A 21,555-nucleotide genomic window follows, 5' to 3' on the forward strand; every position below is an offset into this window, starting at 1 on the left:
CGGGACCGGGGCCTGTGGCAGCGCTGGGGGTGCGGGCAAAGAGGCGGCCGGAGCGGGGCGGGGGGGACACCCGGGCGGCAGAGCCACGGGTGCTGCGGGCCAGCCCTTTTGTGCGCTAATTGAGTGATGCTAATTAGGTTTCAGCAATTGTTGGGCGGTGGTAGCTGCCGGCTGGTGCGGGGCTGCGGGTCCCGGAGCTGCCGTGAGGCAGGACGGCCCCATCCCTCCCCAGCCCAGCCGTGGGGGACCAGGAGCAGACACCGAGCAGGGCAGGAGCCATGGGAGAAGGCACCACTGGGCTTCCCAGCAGCTCCTGGCGCTGACTCCGAACGTGTCAAGTCATCTCTGCAGCCAGCACTGGGGGGGGGGAAGGGAGTCTGCGGGCAACGGGAGTTTGAGCATCCCAACCCCCAACCTCGTCGCACAAACTGGGCTCATCCTGGAGGCGCGCTCCAAGCATGGAGCCTCCAGGAACGGCCTCTGGTGAAACAGCCGCAACAGACCACCAGCCTTTGGTTATTTCATACATGGTTTATTGAGCCGGGTTGACTAAATTGCCAGTCAGACCCCCCCATCCCCCTCGCCAAGCCCCACTGGTGAGACTGCAGTTGTGCTGTGATGGCCACGGGTGTGGGAAGAACATCCCTGGCTGGTCAGTGTCTGATCCATCAGGAGCGGGTGGGGGAACTGAAATCCCTTCCTGAGCAGTCCCAGGCATAATATACCTCCGTGGGGCTGTTCTGGGCTATCGAGAAATGTCTCCATTGTGCCTTGTTCTCCCCATGGCAGACAACAGAAAAGAGCAGAGATGTTGGGGATGGACGCACGGATGTCTGCTCTCCGGTGTCTACCTGCCCAAGGGACCACAGAGCGTGGATCACCTGGGTCCCAGCAAGGGGTACATTTCTGTCCATGTGCACAAGGGGATGGGACAGGCAGGTGACATTTAGCTGGTGCCTTGGCTCAGACAGAGGGAAGGAGTTCAGCTACAAGACGGTGCTCAGCATATACACGCAGGATCACATGCCAGTATGGGATGTGGTGGGAAGACCTGTGTGGAGCTGTGAAACTATAGGTGTACAAGCCAAGAGCTGCTCACACCTTCTGAAGTGCTGGATCACAGCTTGGGAACATGTTGTTGGGTCTGAGGCAACCAGGGAGACGGCGACAGCTGCCACAGAAGGGACTTGCAGGATGGTCAGGAGCTTTAGGTGCAAAAGGGTCCAAGCCTTCTCCAGAGCTTCTCTGGGAGCTGTGGCCGCGGGGCTGTCAGGCCTCAGAGCAGGAGCAGAGGTGCCCAATGGAGATGTTGGGTGGAGGGGTAGCTGGGGCTGCCAAGTCCCCAGTGCCCCACCAAAGCAAAGAGCAGGAGGGAGCTGAGAGAAGGGACACCTTGCAGGACCAGCCCCGTGGCTCTGCTTGGTTCAAGCCCCAGTGCTGCGGCTGATGTGGAAACACCGAGGGACAAGCTGGGGCTGAGCTTGGTGGCTCAGGTGACCAGGATGCTGCACAGGCACTGCCCAGGCAGCCCCTGTCCCCGGCTGCTGGGGAGGAGACAGTTTTCCTCCCAGAGATGTGCAATGTACATTCACAGAGGCAACTGTGCATTCACAGGTACCTAGTCTCCAGTAGCTGCCCATGGTCTCACTGGTGAGCTGTGATAGAGCCGCAGGTCCCAACAAGAACCTGGTCTGGGGCAGCAGGAACCCTGGCCTGTGCTTGAGGACTCAGTAGTAGGTGTCAAGGAGGGCTGAGACCTTGTGCAGGAGCTCCTTGTGGTTGGCATGCAGGGGGATCCTCTTGTCCAGTACCTGCCAGCGGATGCACAGCTCTGGGTCGCAGCCCTGGAGGAACTGGAAGGGGACCAGAGACATCACATATGTGCCGCTGGCCAGGGGACGTGTCAGCCATGCTCAGCAGCACCTCCAGTCCCCAGCCTCCTGCCCTTTCTTTCTGGGACCCCCATTGCATGCCACCCCATGTTCATCCCCATGTTCTTCCTCCACCGCATGAAGCTGGAAGAGCCCACTCTTGATGAAGATGAGATCTGGGTCTGGAGATGTGGGTCCCCTGCCCCACACCTGCTGAGAGCCAGGTGAGGGAGCTGCAGAGGTGAGGGGTCCGTACCGAATTCAGCCGCTTCATCTCCACATCGTTCTGGTTGTCGAAGTGCACGCTGATGGCAACCGTCTCTACCCAGGCATTATCCGTGTTGCGGGGGTCATCAAGGTACCCCTTGTGTATCTGTGCACAGTGAAGGAGTGCCACATCAGCAGAGCCCTCACCGCCTCTCTAAGGGCTCCAAGAGGCCCCAGGGGTGGTGGGGCATCACTCCACAACTCCTCTGCTCCACTGGAGACCAGCACCCTGTTACCACTGCTGCATGGAGAACGATCACAGCAAGCACAGACACTGGTGTGTAGCCCATCCCCGGGGTCCCTGGGCTGTCTCCCAGACCCCATTACAGCACGTCCCCACCTCCCCCAGCCATTCCTCCCCAGTGGGGGTGGTCGCCAAGGGGTGATGCCCCTGTGCCCTAGGGACACCCACGCGCCCTGTGCCACCATGTCCACATGCCCCTGTACTGTGGTGACGCTCCCGCGTGCCTGTACCACTGTGACACCTACATACCCCTGTACTGGGGTGATGCCCTGATGCCCCTACGCTGCTGGGACACCCACATGCCCCCCTACTGCTGGGACACCTGCATGCACCCCACCTCAGTGCCCCGTTTCAGCAAGTTCTGGAACTGGGGCCAAAATTCCCGGCGCAGGATCCACTTGAGCTTCAGTGGCAGTGTCTCACCCGGCTCCAGTGACCCCTGTGCCAAAGCAGACATCAGCATGGGGCCTGCCATCAGCCCAGCCTCCCCCACTGCCACCAGCTTGGCCATCAGGTGGTTGCCACCACTGCAGAACATGCCACAAGCTCTGGTGGGGGGGAGCAAGCAGGGGAGCAAACCCTTCCTCTTCTGCCAGAAGTCCTCATCTGTGCCCAGGCATGTGTCTGAGTTTGCCTTATTCAATGTCTGAACCTCTCTGTCAAAGGAAGCTATCCCAATGGCTTATGTCACGAAGGACATGTGAGAACTGAAGTCACAGAGGAGGAGAAGGAGAAGGGAGAAGCAGGAGCCAAGGGGTCAGGGTGGGTGGGGATATGTGATGGGACCACCCCAGCACTCCTGGCAGCACAGCCCTGCACTCAAATGCTCTGTGGGAGGAGCAGAGGTACCTCCTTGGACAACGCTGTGACACCCATCTTGGGTTTCTCCCTTTTCTGCAGGGCATCCAGCCACCAGCTGGTCCCCAGTTCCCCAGACGCCAGCTGTTTCCACCAGCTCTTACCCCGGGCAGAGCCCAGACATCCGACAGCGGATACTGGGCCACTAGGACTTCCAGCATCTTCTTCAGGCTCTTCCTTATGATGGACCCATCCAAATTCCTCCTCCAGCTGCGAGAGAGGCCCCTGTCACCCTGCAGCTGGACTTGGCTCCCCCCACCCAGCAGCAATTGAATGGGCAGCAGTGGGGCTTGCCAGGTCCCAGTCTCTCTGAGGTAGCTTTGTGCCTCCTTTTCCATTCCACTTCCCCAACCCCGTCCTGGAGCAAAGACCCCTCTCTGTCCCCAGGCGCTCACCGTGTCACAACAGGGTGCAGGGCATGGTTGGGCCCAAAGCAGTGCAGCCTCCCGCGGCCTCGCAGCCCCGTCCTGCCCATGGGGTTCCTGGCCGGGAGAGCGCGAGCAGGTCGGGATGGCACCAGCGTCCCCCCGTGCACCCCGTCATGCCAATCAAAGCCCTATACCACTTCCCCAAATCTCCCACCACTGCACCGCAGCTCTTCTGGGGTGCTGGGTTGGGGTTTTTTTTGAGGACGACGCATGCCATTATCCCTGCCCCACCATTAGCCCCAGGGAAGTGGGAAGAGGATGGATGCATCCAGGCAACCCCCCCCCCCAAATTCTGCATCTCCCCGGTGCTATGCCTACAGCTGGGTGCCCCAACTCCCACCCAGCCCCTCTGCCCCCATGGCAGATGCACTCACAGTGGCAGCCCATCCTGCACGGCGTAGAGGCCGTGGAAGCTCTGCCGGTCAATCAGCCCATCCATGGTGTTGTAGTTGATCTTCAGGAGAGACTCCAAGGAACTGGGGGGTGGGAGGCAGCCCAGCAGGGAGGGCTGGCTGTGCCACCCAGGAGAAGGGGTATAGAAGAGCAGGGAGCCGCAGGGGGACACTCACGGGCTGAAGGGGTCCTGCACGGCCATGTCCTTGTGGTCAGCCGAGTAGGCGGGAGGGTCGTAGAGTGGGAAGTCCACCTGCAAAGCACATGGCTGAGTCAGGTCGCTCTTGCTCTGGTGACAGGCAGGGACTGGGACCCCAGGAACACTTTCTGTCCCAGTCCCTTCCTCTGCCCAGCTCATGACACCATTCTCCAAGGCACATGGGGCTCTGGGCCCTGCTTGAGGACTGAGCTCAGGGTCTCAGCTGGAGGGCTGGTGCCTCTCATTCATGCCCCAGAAGCCAGTGCCAGATCCTGTCCCTGACCCCAAGCCAGCCCTGATTCAGGAAATGCAGAGGCGGGTGACTCTACCATCTGTCTCCCCGCTGAGCACCCCCAGGCAGCCCTGGCTCTGCAGATCCCAGCAGGAACCATCTCCATTCACCTCTCTTTGTCCCTGGGAGGGCCTCAGAGCAGCTGCTCCGGGAAGCCACTTGTCCCCAGGCTGGGGAAAACAGGAGTTCCCAAGTGTGACATGGGTGCAAGGATGGGTCTGTTCCTCTTCCCAGCTCTGGTGGACCTGCCCCATGCCCCCCATCCCCAGCCCCGCTGCCCAGGGTGACAGCTCCTACCTCCCAGGGCACCTTCTCATCCGGCACAGGGAAGCGGAGGGTGTGAGACCCTGGGTACAGCAGGTTTCGGGCAAGCACGTGGTACAGGGGCTGGCTCTCCTCAGCTTTCCCCTCCAGGTCAACCTCCTTCAGCTCTGAGGGTTTGCTGGAGCCTGCACGGCAGACACGGACAGCAAGGCCCCACGAAACGGGGTCGTGAGTTTGGTGCTGCAGGCCCATGGCTCTGCTGAGGAGGCTGGCTGGTTCTCTCCAAGGTGATGCTGATGTCCCCTGGGGACCGGTCCCCAGAATTCCTTCCCCTTCCCTTCCTTCCCGGGGGGACAGGACTTGCCCCCCAGGGATACTGCCGTGGAAAGGCTCAGCCATGGGCTCCAGGGAGGGCTCTGGAGTGGAGGGTGGGAATGGCTGCAGGAGGGGCTGGATGGTCTTGTAGAGCCCCCAGACCTCCCTGGGACAAAGATGCCTCTGCCCTGCTGCTTAACAGAGGGGTGCGAGGGGCTGTTCAGCCCTGGTCTGCAGCCCTGTGGGTGCCAACGTGGGGCCCCGTGTTTCCCCCTTGCTGCTGGGGTGGAGATGGGCTCTGCTTACCCACGGGTGGCATGTCCTCTCCCGAGCCAAAGCCATTGCCCTGCAGCGCCTGCATTATCCACCTCAGGGCCTGGGCACTCTGATGGACCTGTGTGGGAGAGGGGAGGGTCAGCCCTCCCGGACCGCCACTGCGCCCCGGGCTCCGTTCCTTGAGTAGGGCAAGATCTGGCCCTGGCAGGAGGCACTGCTGCCATGGGCTCCTGGCTACTCATCCCTCAGGGCAGCAGCCATCCTCGCTGTGTCCTGATGTTCCACTTGGAAAAACACCTCCAGGGAAACATTTTTTCAAAGCAGATGGAAATGGAACTGGAAAATGACAGCCAAGCTGCGGCCATCTCAGGACAGAGGTCCTGATCCCCGGGGGTGCAGGGTGTGGAATAGCTTCATGGGGAGGGGGTGGAGAGTCCCCCGTCTCCAGAAGGTCTGGAGGGTCCTCTCAGGCCAAGGAGAAGAGCTGGGTCAGATCTAACTGCTTGGGGTGACCAGTGGAGGCAGAGGTTCATCCCACCACTTCCCACCTTCATCCTGTTCACTTTGGAGTCAAACAGAACACCTCCCATAAGGCTTTTCCTCTCAGATGTTATTGTTCTGGCAAAGAAACTCAAACTGTTTGAGGGGGGATTGATTCAGAGGGTCTTCCTCTTGTGCTCTGGTTCAGTTGACTCGGCCCCTGGAAAACCCCACCTTTCTTAGGCAGTTGCTCAGCTTTTGCCTCACCTGGTCCTCTAGAGAGACCAGTCTTTGTTCCACCAGCCCTGTCCTCTTCACCCGGTCCAAGTCCAGCAGCTCTGCCAGTGTGTCAACCCTGGAGGGACAATGCAGAGGGGAAGCCCCTCAGCAGCCAGCCCTGCACTAATCCCAACTCTTCCCTGCCCAGGACGCTGGAGGACAGAAGGATGTCCCAGTCTCAGGAGTGCTGGTACCTCTGAGCAATGTCTCGGATCTTCTGCTCTGTGTTCTGCTTCTCCTGGCACTGCTGGTGCTGCAGGTAGTTCTCCTTCAGGTACATCTCCCAAGAGAGGAGGGCAGCTTCTTCATTCTTCTCCAGCTTCTCTTCTGCCAGAGGAAGGGGACGGCAGTGCTGTAGGATCCCTGGGAGTCCCAAAGCCTGGTGCCGCATCCCCGACGCCAAGCCTCGTGCCTCGGTGCGCGGTGCCATGCCTCAGGGAGGGGAAAATGGGCAGGAGAAATGGGCATGCTGGTCCTCACTGAGCTGTTTGTGGCGCATGGGTGGCCTGCGGAGCAAGCCTTGCCGGATCAGGATCTGCAGGTGGTTGAGGAGGATGAAGGGCGGAGGCGCGGGCGGGCGGCCGTGGTACTCCTCGATCAGGTCGTGCCGCTGGAACTTCCAGATCTGGTCTGTGTGCTCCTGGACCTGCTGGAAGGTGTAGCTGGGGCAGAGCCCAGGCGTCAGCCGTGCCATGGGGATGAATGGGGCACATCATGTCTGTATGGTGCCCCGGCTCCTACCCATCTCCCTGCTCAGCCCTGGCCTCCACCCAGTACTTCCACCATATCTAACCCCCTCCAAAGCACCCCTGTGGTCTGGTCAGTGTGTGCCCCAGGACCCTCCTTGCACGTTCTCAGTGTGCGGTGCCCTGGCCATGGCCAAGCCTGCAAGCAAAGCCAGCTCCATTCACTGTCATGACCATAGGGCCAGGTCACACTCACTTGAACATGGCAATGAGGAGGTTGAGGAGGAGGATGTTGGTGAAGAGCAGGTACAGGCACAGTAGGATCACCGTCAGCCACTCTGGGAAGATGGGTTTATTGTTGTCCTCATTTGTCTCTGGGCACTTGGGCTTGTAGGGGTCAGTCCCATTGGGGCTGCACTGGTCAATGTTGAAGTTGACCCCTGCAAGAGAGCACGGCATAACTCTCCTGAAGCCAAACCTCACAGTGTCCCACGTTGTGCTGTCTAAAAGTGGCCAGTGTCAAGGGAGCTTAGCACCAGGCAGGGATTTGACCTCCATCTGCATCATCCCAGGCGCTCTGCTCACTGCCACCGGCTTTGCAGCTGTGGCACTGACCTGGATGGACTCATGCTCCTGTGCCTTTGCTAGCACACTCTCTTTTGACTGCTTGGGCAGGTGCAATCCCTGGGATTGCATCAGTGGCAACACTTCAAATGTGCTGGAGCAGGGCTCCGTCCACACACCCCATCATCGCTCCCTCTTTCCTTACTTTGTGCTTGGAGAGGAGCTCTGTGCAGGACTTCCACAGGCCAACACGGTAGGAGCCAGGCAGACAAGCCTAGCTTGGTACCAAGCACGAGCTTGGTACCCCTCAGCCTTGTCGCATCCACCCTGCTCATACCACACGCTGTCACATGCCAGTGTCCCTTACCATCAATGTAGGAGGGAATCTGCCCGAAGATGGTCAGGTAGGAGTGGTAGACCACGCCACGGAAAAGCCACTCCACACGTTCCTCGTTGTGGATCAGGATGGCCTGCTTGGCAACCCCAAAGGACACCACCCACACTGCTAGCAGGAAGAGGAAGAAGAAGACATCCTTCATCTGCAAAGTCAGAGGAGAAGCAAAACTGTGTCCTGGAGCAAACCCCACTCAGGATAGGCTAACACGGGTGGCACATCCACCCCACGCCGGCACCCAGCTGCTCCAGCTGAGAGCCTTGGCAGGACAGAGGGGAGCTCTCACCATGCGCTTCACAATGATGATCTTGGGCCCCAGCGTTTTACTGACTGTGAAAATGTGCATCAGACGCAGGCAGAAAATGATAAAAGCCAGGGACAGTATGATGCGCCCGGGATATAGAGTTGAAGGGATCAGCCTGGGCACAGAAGAGAAGAAAGGAAACATCTCAGTGCCACCAGTGTGGGGTTTTGTTTTCTGATCTGGCAGCATTACATTTCTACAGTGTTGGTGAGCTGCCCCAGAGTGCTGGGTGAGGGTTGCAGCATGAAAAACATCTCTCCTAGAAGCCACTGAAAGCAGAGGCAAATTGGTCAGAATAAATCACATGACCACAAAAATCTTCATAGGCCTTTGGAAGAAGAAATTGCAATCAAAAAACCTGCACAATTCTTGCCCTAGCTTTGTAGCCTACAGCAGTGGCTTGAGCCCGCGCTCCGCAGCTGGCTCTGTGACTCACCTGCAAGTCAGCCCCGTCAGAAAGACGAGGATGCCACAGATATCCAACTTATTCCAGAAGTCCCTGAAGTACAGGGAAGCCATTTTCACAACCCCAAACCCCTCTGGATCATACAACAGCTGTTGGGAAGAGAAGAGGAGTTCGTATTTCAGTGAAAGCCTTGTAAGATATTCCTGTGCATTGTAGAGGGACCTGCTGGCCATCACTGGACTCTCTTGCTTACCCAAAGTTAACCTGAGCCTACAGGGTTTTCTACAGGGAAGGAGCATGGGGAGAGATACCTGAGACATGGGGCTCCTTAGTCTGCTGAAGAAAGGTACAGAGACGTTGAAACAAAAGCTGAAAAAAACCACGTCAAGCAAAGCCTGGAAATGCTTCTGGGAATAAATGCCCAAGGAAGGAGGTGGTCCCTCCATCTCCTAATGGTTTTGGCTCAAAGCAGCATGTCTTTCTGCAAGTACCAAGGGCCAGACCAGACAAGGCCAAGGACATTCTCTGGCTTCAGAGAGGGAGGGATCTGGCAGTCCCTTGTGCTGGGACCTCTCCAAATGGATGGTGACATAAGAAGCAGCATGGGAACGTGAGCTAGTCAGGACCATGACCTTCCAGGAGCACCTGGGGAGTGTCTCTCCCTCCTCTCACCTCCTCCCATCCTCTGCTCTGCCTGCCCCGTACCTGGCGGGTCTCCTCACACACCAGGGAGAAGAGCCAGAAGTAGATGAGGTACTCCCGCCAGGATGGTGATGGCTGGAAGTCAACCATTAGGATGTAGGCAAAGAGCAAGAGGAAGGTGAAGTAAGAGAGGACATTCATGAGGAAGATGACGACAGGAGCCGTGAAGAAGGCGCGGAGGCGCGTCAGGCAGCCCACAGGCTGCAGCCTCTTCTCCCTGTGGGAAGCAAGGGTGGAAGTGGGGCTCAGATGCTCAGGGAGGTGCTATGGCAGCTTCTCCCAGACAGCCTTGGTGCGCGCATGCCGCAACTGCCAGAAGTACCTGAAGGTGATGAGGTTGGTGTAGAGAAGTGGGAAGAACAGCATGCAGGCGACCACCCGCCAAAGCCCGTTGTCCATGCACATCTTCCCCCACCAGACTTTGGTTAGGAAGGCCTGTGAGGAGGAAGGAAGAGGAACAGTGGTTACAGAAGCGCTCCCATCAGAACGGGGCTGCAGAGCAGAGCCCCACCGCTGCCAACCCCAATCCTGGATCTGGGGCAGGGGACACTTGGACACTTCACCTCCAAGCACCACTGCTGGGAACCCACCTGGACACCCCCATGGGACACAAAATTCATGTTCTTGGCCTCCAGCGCCAACTGCAGACAGGTTGTCTTCCCCCAGGCCTCAGAGACACGGGTGAGGAGCTTCTGGGCTCTCTCCTCATCCTTGCGGTAGCAGTCTGTGAACACACCTGGCCAGGCAGGGACCAGGGATTCAAGGCTGAGCTCCAGGGTGCTCAGCAAGGTGCCCGCAGAGCCACCCTTTGCAGCAGGATCTGAATATCCTACCATGCAAGGGCACACTCTGTGCTCCCACCACCACCCAGGCACAGCCACCAGAGGAGCAGGACCTCAACCATGAGGAGGGGACCCCGGTTTGGCACCACCCATAACCCCCAGATATCTCCAGGGCAAAGCTTAGCTGGCCCTGCAGGGTGTCAGAGCAGGTCTGGGTTGCTGGCCCCCCCCGCTCACCAATTGCTTTCTGCTCATACTGCTCAGCCAGGGCCAGCATGTCATCGGTGGTGTCAGTGTCTTCCTCCTCCTTGGCGAGTTCCTTCAGGATTTTGCTGCAGGCCAGCGCGGCCGCCATGCAGTCCTGGCTCTGGAGCAGAAGAAGCCAGAGAGAGCGTGAGGTTCTGCACCCAGTCCTGCCAGGCCCTCCAGGGCTCCCACGGGATGGAGGGAGGATGTCCTGAGGAGACTGCTGCTCAGGATGGACAGCTTGCCATGACAAGGGCTGAGCTGTGCTCCCCTCTGAGCGACCCACCACCACAGAGAACCCGGGGACACCTCTGGGGGACACCTCTGCTCCCCTAGTGTGAAGCCATGGTGTGTGTCTGGGCATGAACATCAAGTTCATCCAGGCTCACAAGCTGGCTCCCATCTGGCTGGGGGTGAGGCTCAGGTGCTGGCATGGGCCAGCTCGTCTGCTGTCCTGAATGCCAGCAGATGAAATCTTTCCTCTTGGGGCTGGGAAGTTTGGCTCCATCTGAGCCTCTCAGCTGGGACCAACAGCTCTGGGCTGTGATACCTGGGCCCAGATGATTTCTGCCAGCTCCTTGCGGTTCTGGACCACAGCCCAGATAAGCAGGTCGCGTACTGGATCCATGGTGAAGGTGACTCGGCCGGCAGAGCGCTTGTAGAGGGACCGGAGACTTGACCCCTGAACCTGCAAGGAGTGCAACCGTCGGACCTGTTCTCCTGCCAAGATGCTGTCAAAAGCAGACAGCCCCTCAGCACAAAGCCACCTCTGAACCCAGGGTGCCTGCCTTCCTGCCACCCATGGAAGGGCCTTGGCTGCAGATAGTAGGGTGGCCAAGACTGGACGCATCCTGGAAATGCCATTTTTTCTAGGGCCAGGATCAGAGAATCTTAGAATCGTCTATGTTGGAAGGGAGCTTTAAGATCATGAAGTCCAACCATCAACATAACACTGCCAAAACCACCACTAAACCATGTCCCTCGGCACCATAAGCCCATCCCCTGCCCAGGGCACCCACCCCACCAGGTCCTGCCCACCGGAGTCACACAGCCACGTGGTGCTGCGGGTATAGAAGGGTGGGAGTTGCACATTGAACGTGGGGCAGATGACTTGACCAGGGCTTTGAGGAACTTTAAGTGGGATTCTGGAGCAAGCAAGAGGACAGAGACCCAGCTGCAACCTTCAGGATGGTTCCTTGAGCCAGCGTCCCCCTCCCTAATGCAACCCTGTCACCACGTAACCTGGAGATGCGTACATTCAGCTTGATGTGCGGGACGGGGATCGAGAGCCGGGGCCGCTCCGTGGGCTTGGGCTTGGGGTAGAGAGGCTGTGTGGAGCAGCCCAGGAGCTCCCGCAGCACCTGCGAGACATGGTGCAGTTGGATTCTTGGCATTTTGGAGCCAGCTGTGTGCTCTCTCTCCTCCAGCAGGACCTTCTGCAGCTTGCTGTGGAAGAGGCAGGATGGTGCCATGTTGTCGTAGAGGTAAACCAGGGTGTCCCAGGTGACAAATTCCTTGAGACGCACTCCCTGCTCCAGGAACAGCTTCACAAACTCTGGCTTGTTGGAGATCAGGGCAGCTGCCATCACAGGGTGGAGATCTGTGGGCTGACAGGCCAAAGGCAGAGGTGAGGGGTTCCATGGCCTTGGTTCAGGGCCCCACCACACTCCTCACTCAGCTGGGGGAAAGGTTTTGTCCCTGAGCACACAAGGATTTTCTGGGTGTGAGACAGCAGCTGGGAGGTAATGGGACTTGTGGGATGTCCCCCAGAGACACAATGCTGGGTTAGTATGTCCTCTCCTCTGCTTCCTTGGCTGCTGGGTGGAGGGATAGGGTAGGATAGAGGGTAGATCCTCTTTCCCCAGCTCACAAGAGGGCACCACACAAATGAGCAGGACCTCACAGGCTTGTTCTCTGTGCACAGCTCTTCAGCTGAAGGATCATGATGCTGCCAGCTGGATCTCAGCCGTGGGGAGACTGACTGCTCCTGATGGTCACCCAGTTCAGCTTTTGTGGGGTTTTCCTTTCTAAGGCAACCTTTACAAGTGCTCAGAAGTGAAAACAAAGCCCGTGGGTACGTGTCTGTCCTGGCAGAAAGGTACCTGCTGACCTGTTGCCACAGCTTGATTTCTGCCTCAGCTTTTCATACCAGCCACATCAGCCCAGGGCTGCAGCACCTTCTAACAGCCCTGGCCTGCATCAGCTAATCTGAGAGCCTTCCTCACCCTCCTTTCCCTACAGAAATGTAGATCTTGTTCAGGCTGTGCATTTTCACACTGTCAGATATTTCCACTTTGGGATCCTGGTTCTCACCAGGCCCTCCTATCCCACAAAAGTCATGTGAGCTGGGGAATCCAAACTATTAAATGAAATAGGAAAATCCCTTCCACATCCCACAGCCCCAGCAGAGAGGATAGAGAACCCTGCTCAGCTGCAACTTTTCAGTAGTTGGATCAGGCATGGGATGGCAGAGCTGCCTTGTGCTGCTCTCCGCCCCACTCTGTAGTGAAGTTTGAGCAGGGAAGTGCCAGGCTAGGTGAGATAAATTTAGGGACAACTTGACATTTGACAAGATGGCATGAGCAGTGACCACAGGGGAGAGCTGAAAAGAGGGAGTTTTGGCTCTAGGATGGTGGATTGTCTTTAGAATGACACCAGTTTTGAACAAAATGCCAATCAATCACCTTTGCAAACAATTGTAAGCCAAAATTTACAAACTTTCAAGCAATGAATTGCATGGTGTGCTCATCTCTGCTTTGGGTGTTTGAGTGCACTTTTGGAAGACAGGACAGATTAAGAACCCCTGGTAACGTGGTGTGAGTTTAGGCTCCAGGAGAAATGCCCTCAGAAACTCTCCCTAGGCACAGCTGAGGTAGGTAGTCCTCAAGTGGGACCTGACAGGCTCTATGCTTGACCAGACAAGCAGCACAGTTACACCCTTACCTTCCACTCGTGGTCATCTGTGAAGATCTCACTCCGAGCAATGTCCACCCTGTTCCAGGCCACAGCTAACTTCAGCTGGTGGTCCCAGTTCTCACGGCCAAAGTGGTCCTGGTTTCGGGATGCTGCATGCAAAGTGCATGTGTTAGAATAGAGGATCATTTACACCGTAAGAAGATACCATCTGGAAGCCACCTTGGAGGCCTGATCCTTTGGGAGAAACATCTCTCCCCTATCAGTTTAACACCACAAGGTTTGGGGACCCTTTTGGTGAACCCATAAGTCAAGCAGCTGCAGGAAGTGACTTGTGATCCCCACCCCATTCATCTCGTCCCACCCTCCCACAAGCAGCTCCCCAGCCCTCACCTTTGAACAGGGCCTGGAGGATGGCCACATCCACGTCCTGCTGGCCATATCTGCCCTCTCTGAAAATGGTCAGGAGCTGCCGGCTCCGCACTATGTCTTGGATCTACATGGAGAGCCATGGGCAAGCAATCAGCAGCAGCATCTCCTCCCCGCCACTTCCCGCAGCCCCTGTCCTGTGTGGGGCAATTCCTTGCTCCCTGGGGTCACCCGCAGACCCTCTGTGCTGCGTCTCCCAGCCTGGCTGGGGCTGGTCCCAGATGGTACCTCTCTGCCCAAAGGGAGCAGGCAGTGGAGGAGCAGAGCTCGAGCCCTTGGGGTGCCCACCAGGGCAACGCAGGACATGGCTGCGGGGTGATGGATGGTCTGCAGAAGGCGTGCCTTAAACTTCATGCTGGGAGCCTTGCTGCTCATGGGCAAGGACCCCTGGGGACCCCTTTGATCTCCACAAGCTCATTGAGTGGAGCTGTCTGCCTGTAACCGGCTCACCTTCTTGGTCCACTCCACCAGTTTCCTCTCAGTGAAGAGCTCATAGGTGTCATGGAAGAACATGCTCAGCTTCTGCTGGATCACGGCAATGGTTATCTTGGGCACAGGCAGGTTAGCCACCTGCGCGATGACATCGGCGACACGGCCAGATCCTTCCACGATCACGCAGGGGGTCCCGTTGGTGATGGCATTGTAGATGGTCTGCAACAGAGCAGAGAGACTGGTCCTAATCCTACCCAGAGGCCAGCAGACCCTCTCTGAGCCTGAGACCCACACTTCTGCTCCACAGCCCTCCTGCATGGCTGTGTTTCAGCTAGTGTGGCCCCACGCTTGCACCGATGCCAGAGAGCAGCACCCCGGGCAAGGAGCTGCTCCCTCCCACCACCACCTCCTCTCAGCCCTGCTGGGAGCAGGCAGGAGCAGCTCCTTACGTCGAGTGTCCCAGGGCCTCCTTCCAGCACCACGCACACGATGGGGATCTTGATGGCGACGCCTGTGGGGAAGCAGAGCCCAGGGTCACCTCTCTGTGGGGCAGCGCCCCCACGCAGCTGAATGCAGTCCTTTCTGAGCCGTGGGGTGTGAAAGGCAAAGTGGGAGCACTGCCCCTGACATGCCAGGTTCCAGGTGAGAAGGGTGATGAACTCCTGGCAGACATGCCGCTGGAGCACGTGTTAGAATAGAAGATCATTTGCACAGTGAGAAGATGCCACCTGGAAGCCCCCTTGGAGGCCTGGCCCTTTGGGAGAAACCACTCTCCCTGATCAGCTCAGCATCACAAAGTTTGGGGACCCCTCTGGTGACCCCATAAACCAAGCAGGTGGCAGAGAAAGGCTCTTTGATTTGTGTCACTGAGGAACCAGGTTCCACATTTATCATGACAGTCCTCTCAAACACCTCACCTGGGTCTTCCAGGGATACCACAGCCTCCCCTCTCACCAGAGGCCAGATGGGCACCCCTTACCACGGGATGTCCCATCCCACTTTGTGCCTTCCCCTGCCTCAGGCCTGGCTCTGTGTTGCCATTACCTCCTTTCACCTTGGTCTGCTCTGAAATGAACTTCTCCAGTCTGGTCCTCAGGGGGATTTCCACCCCGTACCTCCCGTGGGTCCCATCGTCCACCAGGATGAAGTGGGAGTGGTTGCTGTCCAGGCATGACAGGCTGCCTTGGTTCTCCTCATCCACTACGTACTCAGCTGGAAAGCCACCCTGTAAGGTGCAGGAGGAGGGACTCTGGGAAAAGCCTGGCAGGGCTGCAGAGGGGCACCAGATGCCCAAAGCAAACCAGCATGCGGGACAAGAACAGGCCAGCATGCAGGGACAGTCCGACCAACCATCCATCCCTGCCCTCCCACAGTCCTCACATCAGCCTTGCCCCATGCTCTGTCTCTGCCCCACCTGCCCTCACACCCACAAAGGTCCTCCCAGGAGAAGCACAGCGCCTACGTAAGACACTGGGTAGGGTAGAGGGGCTTCTCAGCAAACATCAGCCCAGGACCATCACTCCTGGGGCGGCTGAGTTTTGCCAGGGCTGCCAGCCACTAGCACATCTTGAAGCACCCTTTCTGACCACAGTCTCTGGCAAGACTTCCCCAGCAGTCCAGCCGTAGGAAAAGCAAACCACTCTGCCTGGCTCACCATGGGGCAGATGAGGCTCTCTCGGTTGTACACGGTCCCCCAGGTGGCTATGCCAATGGTGACAATCTCGCCCTCCTTGTGGCTGCTGCAGCTCAGCATGAAGTCTCGCACGGCCTCTCCCACCTGTTTCATCACACCAGCGTGGGACCCTCCTGTGATGATCCAGGCCCCTGGGGGGTCAGAGAGGGGCTTGGGAAGGAGAGGCTCTGCTCCCAGCAGTCTCCTAGCATCCCCCTATCTGGCTGTAGGAACTCCTGGTCCTCAGAGATGCTCCATCACCCAGAAGATGTCTTCCCTACCGTCTACATCAAGCCCTGGCAGCACAGGAGATGCCTTTTTCCACACAGTGTTGCATCTCTCAGTCCAGCTCCTCATGAGCCTGTTTGCAGCAATTGAGCAAGAGCAGCCCATCCCTGGTGGGGGTAGTCCAGACATGGACCTACAGGCCTCCTGGGCCAGCTTGGCATCTCCACAGCAGCCCAACTGACTGATGGCCAGATGACAAGCCCCTCTACCCCTGCAGTCGCAGGGAGAACCTCTATGCAGACTCTTACCAGTCGTTTGGGCCACTTTGACAAGCCCTTGCCGGAAGATGTTCTTCAGCCTTGGCTTCATGATGAAGTTTTTGGCTCCCCCAGTGACTGAGATGAGGAGGTTGGGTGCATCGAGGCCCCAGTGCTGTGTCATGAGGTGGTAGATGACTCGTGGTGGGGTATCCGAGGAGACACGAACATACTGCAAAATGGGGAGTATTGGGTAAAAACAACAGGGTCAGGGTAACAAGGCACCTCCCCCACAGCTTCTCCTGTCCCAGCAAAGAACCAGGGCCTCCCATGCCATTTTGCCACAGAGTCTTGTTGCTGTTACCCCAGGTCTTTGTGCATGACCCTGTTCCCACTCGCTTCCCTGGGACCAAGCATTCCCAACCTGAGGATGAGGACAGGGAACAGCCACTCCTTGAAGTATGGGCCTCACAGCACGAAGGGCAGTCTCACGGTTTCAGACAGGGACTCGGTACAGGGCTGGGAGAGAGGGGGGATCCTGTCCCATCCCCCACCCCACCCCCTTCCTCTGCTTGGTCAGTGATGCCTTTGGGGCATTTCCACGCTTTCCTAACCTCCTCTCATTCAGGAGGGAAATACTCCCATTTCATCTGCCGTGGCAAGACCTGAACACTGGCTCCCCTTTCACCACAGATGGGAGAAACAGATCACCTTCCCCATCTTCTGCCCCAGGCCCGTGAAGTGGATATCACCGAAGGCGTCTGTTGGCATTTCCTGGATGTGCCTGCTGGGGTCCCATTCCTTCCCCAGGAAGATGGGAGGTTTGGCAGCATCTTCCAGGTGCTGTTCCCTGAGATAGCCGCACTCGCACACAATCCTCCTGAAACACACACCGCCGGCGTTGCCCAAAACAGCGGAAACCCAAAGGGCAAAGCCCATCTGGCCCACCTGCCCTCAGCCCAGGCAGGAGCTGGTGGCTTTCTCACTAAGAACACCACAGGCACCAGCACCACCCACCCAGCTCGTCCTCCAGCTCAGAACTTGTGCAGAAACAAAGGCATTGGTTGGGGAGGAAATTTAGCCAACTTTAGCTGTTCTGGGTAAAGCATGGATGGAAATGACTGCATGTGAAAGCTTTGGGAAGGTTCCTCACTGGGAAAGGGGCTATCAGCCATGCGGTGACACACAGCAGGGTGAAGAACAAGTCAAAAAGGAATTTGTTGGCACCAGCTCTCTTGACAGAAAGGTGGGATTTTCTGGTGCTTTAGCTTTGTCACCAAATACTCCTCCTTTCCTGGCAGGGGACGGGTACAAGGGACTGACTGACTTACCCAGAGTCTGATGTCTGGGAGCTTTCAACAAAGTAGGTGCACTCTTTCTTCCGGATGTTTTCAGGAATCCAGGAGATGAGATTTTCCTGAGGGAGCAGGAAAAGCACCAATGGGTCAGGGTTTCTGCAAAGAGCCAGAAGTTATGCCAGGGGCCAGACACCCTGGTGCTTGGAGTCTGTCTGGGTACTTCTTTTGTTGTGAAGGCAGAAAGCTCCATCACTATCTGCAAGGACAGAGCCAGATGTGCTCCAAGGAGAGGAGACAGGAATGCTGGGCATGTACCTCAGATGTTTGGAGTGTTTCTGTTTGTCCCTAAAACTAAAGTGATCTGTCATTAATGCTCCTGTCAGTGAGTCACTGGATAACTCATGAATGCTCTTCAGTTACGTGTGGCCAACCGCCCCCTCTTCCAGCATCTCCTGCACTTGCCTTTTCATTGCTGCCAGCAGGGAAATGTGCCTTCCGCCTGCTCTTTGAGACACTGCTACTGCTCTGCTGGAGGTTAGGGACCACCTCGAAGTCGCTCATCTTCCTGGGGTGTGTGGCAGGGTCGTCTGCTCTCTCGGGGCACACCTTGTTCAGCTCAGAGGGGAGCACCTTGGTCCGCCGACCGCGCACAGCCATGGCTGCTGCGTCTTGCCCCTCTTGGCCTCCTCTCTCCTGGTCCTAGGCTGGGAGGTCCTGAACATCTCCATTCTGAGTGCAGCAGAAAAGAAGAAGGGTCACCCGTGGATGTAAAGCACCGGGCGGTCCTGTCCATCGCTCCCTGAGTGGAGAGAGGTCCACAGGAAACCTGCTGGACCCTCGCCACGCTCCGGACACAGGGGCCACGGGAGCGGTGAACCATCCTCAGGGTGCCCCGGGAAGCCCGTCAGCCTCCAAAAACTGGCCCCACCACACTCTGCCCATCAGCACAGCTGCTGGCCCGCCTGCTCCGCTGCCCAACCGTCCACCAGCCCACCACAATCCTGGTGTCCTTCTGCTGCAGGCACCCGGGATATTTCTGGCAGCAGGGAGAGCAGAAACCAGGTCTCCCAAGCATGGCCCTGCATGGGAGATCCGTACCAACACACTGGCTGCAGAGACGGGGCGCTCCTCCCTCAGGGGGTCTTGTGCCCCCCCCCCAAGGTCCCCTGAGAGCCCAGAGCTAAAAGCGAGGTGCACCCAGGCACGATGCAGAACAGGGGGTGCAAAACTCCCTGAGCCCTCCCAAATGCTCACAGCCCTGAACTGCTGAGCTCCGGAACTGCTGAGCTGGGAGAGCTGCTGGAACAGGGGTGGGAGAGCTCCTGGGTGTCTCTGGAGCCCCAAGGGGAACGGTGTCCTCTCAGGGGAGCTGAGATGAGGTGACAGAGGAAGCACAGCACTCAGGTAAGGCGCTGGTGGGGTCAGCAGGATGGTATTTAATGAGGATTTTGGCTGCCTTTCTGCAAGCCAAAGTCTGCATCACACCCAAGGGTGGGGAGCCCTTGGGGGGAACAAGCAAAATCATGGCTCCCACTGTGTTTCCTTCAGGGCTCCTTCCCCCGGCTCGGCGCTGCTGCGGGCAGGGAGCAGCGAGGAAAAGCCTTTTTGTCAGTCTCATAGAATCATTTAGGCTGAAAAAGACCTTTAAGAGGATTCTTCTCGGGCTCCCTCCCAGGCATACGCAGCCCAAGCGACCTGACCTTAGGAGCCAGATCTAACTGCTTGAGAAAGAGCTGTATAAATAAGGTCAATCACACCCTTAATTCTTGTCCCTGGCCCCCCAGGGCAGGCAGGCTGCCGGGGGTACGCAGCCCATGCAGGAAGGGCTCTGACACCGGGTTCCCCATGGGCACCCCAGGGTGAAGAGATGATCAAACACCCAGAATTATCTGTCCTTAAGGGCCCCAGGGCCAAGGGCAGAGCCTCTCCGGCAGCAGGCACCATGGGAGGGGGGCTGCAGCACAGGCACCCTCACCCCAGGGCTCAGGTCACCCCTGGGTGCACAGGGTGGTGACAGCACCCGTCAGGACAGGGATGCAAAGCCTGTCATCCATGACCCGTGCCCACCCCCCGCCCCTCCGCCGCACGACCCTCGGCAGGGCTGCCCGTACCTTCCCTGCAGCATCCTCCGGCCACATCACCAGCTGCTCCGCTCCCTGCCCGTCACAGGGATTCAGCCCCGTGTCCTTCTCCTCCGGCGGGTCATGTTGTCACCGGGGACACAGGCGATGAGCGGAGAATCAGGCAGAGCCGCCTGCAAGCTGCCTGCAGAGAGGAGGAGATGGCAGGGTGGCTGGCAGCCGCCCAGCAAATCAGGCTGCGGAAGCGGTGCCTGCCAGACGCCGCAGCGCCCGGGCAAAGCCCTGAGTTTGCTCGAGCGGCTGAGTCACGCTCCCCGTGTCCACCCGCAGCCCCAGCCCCAGCCGGGGACGGACACCCCAAGCCCCTCCGGGCAGGTGGCACAAGCAGGGGGTGACTCGGGGGGCGGCTGGACACCCCCCCCCCCAGGTGCTGCCAGGAAGGAGCTCAGCAGCTCTGATGGAGGTTGGGCAAAGCGTGATGAAAACCCCCCTCTCTAACTATCAATTTCAATCAGACTATAAAGACTGTGAAGTCTGAAAGTGTATTAGCTTAATTTGTATAGATGTAACAATATATATTAGTTATACATCGCTGCGATGTGATGAGGTAGTGGAATTTTACTGGAGACTTTGGTATTTTTCACGCTTAAGTAAAACAAGCTAAAGGACAGCCCAGCCCTTGAAAGACTTTGCTTCTGGGAAGCTTGGAGCTCTCCATGAAGGATAAAGGACAGCTTTAGCCTTGGGACAACCCCAATAACATCCCATCTGACACATCTTTGAGACCCTCCCAGCATCATCTGGCATCACAGATCATTAACTCGAGCAAGACTGGCTCCAGGGACAGCGGGATCAATGGACAAGGGGCAATAGGGTGGCTTTGCAAAGCTTTTCTGTGACCAGCAATGGGCAGGGGGGGGTGTTAGTGGTTGGTCGAGCCATGTTTGACTGCTTGAAGGGGGTAAGAACCCTGTGTAAAACCACATTGGGGTGTCCCGGTTTGGCTGGGCCACCTCATGTGCACGAATTAATAGTTACTCTTGTAATTCCGTGCTTTGCATCCCGGCCTCTCGCCTCGGTCAGAGCTCATGGGCCAGGCACAAGTTTTTATAACGCACGTCCCCGGTGAGGAACCTCAATGTCACACCTTTGTGCTTGTGCTTCCCACCCTCCCCTTTCCAGACGCTCCTCCTCCCGTTATGCTCCATGCCCTGCACGGAGCGCCTTCTCCACCGGGTTTGCAGCCGCTTCGCTTGCCTTGGCCACAAAACTCACTCAACAAACCCAGCGATCGCCTTCTTGGGGCAGCGGGTGCTGCAGCAGCAAGGGATTTGGCCGGCTGTGGCTCAGGTACATCGGGTACCCCAGGGGACCGGGGCTTGGAGCGAGCCGAGGGTCCCACAGCACAGCGCCCCGGCCACCCCCAGTCTCCCCAGTACCAGGAGACAGCTGGGAAGAGAGATGCTGCTGGTTCTCAAGAGCAGGCACGTCCTTCAGGTCCAGGGCTGGAGCCTCACGCCCCGCGCCGGGCTGTGACAGGCTTGGGTGCCGGGGCAATTAAACCAAGTAGGGTCCAAAGGGTGGTGCTGTCATGGCCTTTAGCTCACTTTTCCAGCCAAAGTGTGGATCTTATCAACGCTTACGAGGATCTGATCAACACCTACAAATACTTAAAGGGCGGGTGTCAGGAGGATGGGGCCAGTGTTTTTTCAGTGGTGCCCAGGGACAGGACAAGAGGGAATGGGCACAAACTTGAACATAAGAAGTTCCATCTAAACATGAGGAGGAACTTCTTTGCTGTGAGGGTGGCAGAGCCCTGGCAGAGGCTGCCCAGGGTGGTGGTGGAGTCTCCTTCTCTGGAGACATTCAAACCCCACCTGGACACGTTCCTGTGGGACCTGCTCTGGGTGGACTGGCTCTGGCCAGGGGGTTGGAGGAGATGATCTCCAGAGGTCCCTTCCAACCCTGGCCATGCTGTGATTCGGTGAGCATGGA

General features: G+C 57.9%; 1 protein-coding gene across 1 annotated transcript; it reads right to left on the reverse strand.

Annotated features, from left to right (window-relative positions):
* Positions 1–519: 519 nt before the first annotated feature.
* On the reverse strand, positions 520–19,836 carry TRPM2 (transient receptor potential cation channel, subfamily M, member 2). The gene is made up of 33 exons (XM_014963043.1): positions 19,591–19,836; positions 17,942–18,208; positions 17,513–17,598; positions 16,893–17,061; positions 16,233–16,413; positions 15,679–15,848; positions 15,069–15,249; positions 14,474–14,535; positions 14,043–14,243; positions 13,557–13,659; positions 13,194–13,315; positions 11,507–11,857; positions 10,801–10,938; positions 10,242–10,371; positions 9,813–9,958; positions 9,545–9,657; positions 9,226–9,439; positions 8,551–8,669; positions 8,097–8,229; positions 7,784–7,955; positions 7,109–7,292; positions 6,647–6,828; positions 6,361–6,493; positions 6,155–6,242; positions 5,438–5,525; positions 4,850–5,001; positions 4,238–4,314; positions 4,043–4,144; positions 3,636–3,722; positions 3,345–3,450; positions 2,720–2,821; positions 2,128–2,244; positions 520–1,853 (listed from the first exon to the last, which is right to left on the reverse strand). Exons 2-33 carry the CDS (start codon positions 18,134–18,136, stop codon positions 1,728–1,730), a joined length of 4,530 nt encoding a protein of 1,509 aa, XP_014818529.1. The 5' UTR covers positions 18,137–18,208; positions 19,591–19,836; the 3' UTR covers positions 520–1,727.
* Between the last annotated feature and the right edge of the window lie 1,719 nt (positions 19,837–21,555).

This window comes from Calidris pugnax, unplaced genomic scaffold (genome assembly GCF_001431845.1).
Source record: "Calidris pugnax isolate Ruff unplaced genomic scaffold, ASM143184v1 scaffold1156, whole genome shotgun sequence".
NCBI classification, from domain to species: domain Eukaryota; kingdom Metazoa; phylum Chordata; class Aves; order Charadriiformes; family Scolopacidae; genus Calidris; species Calidris pugnax.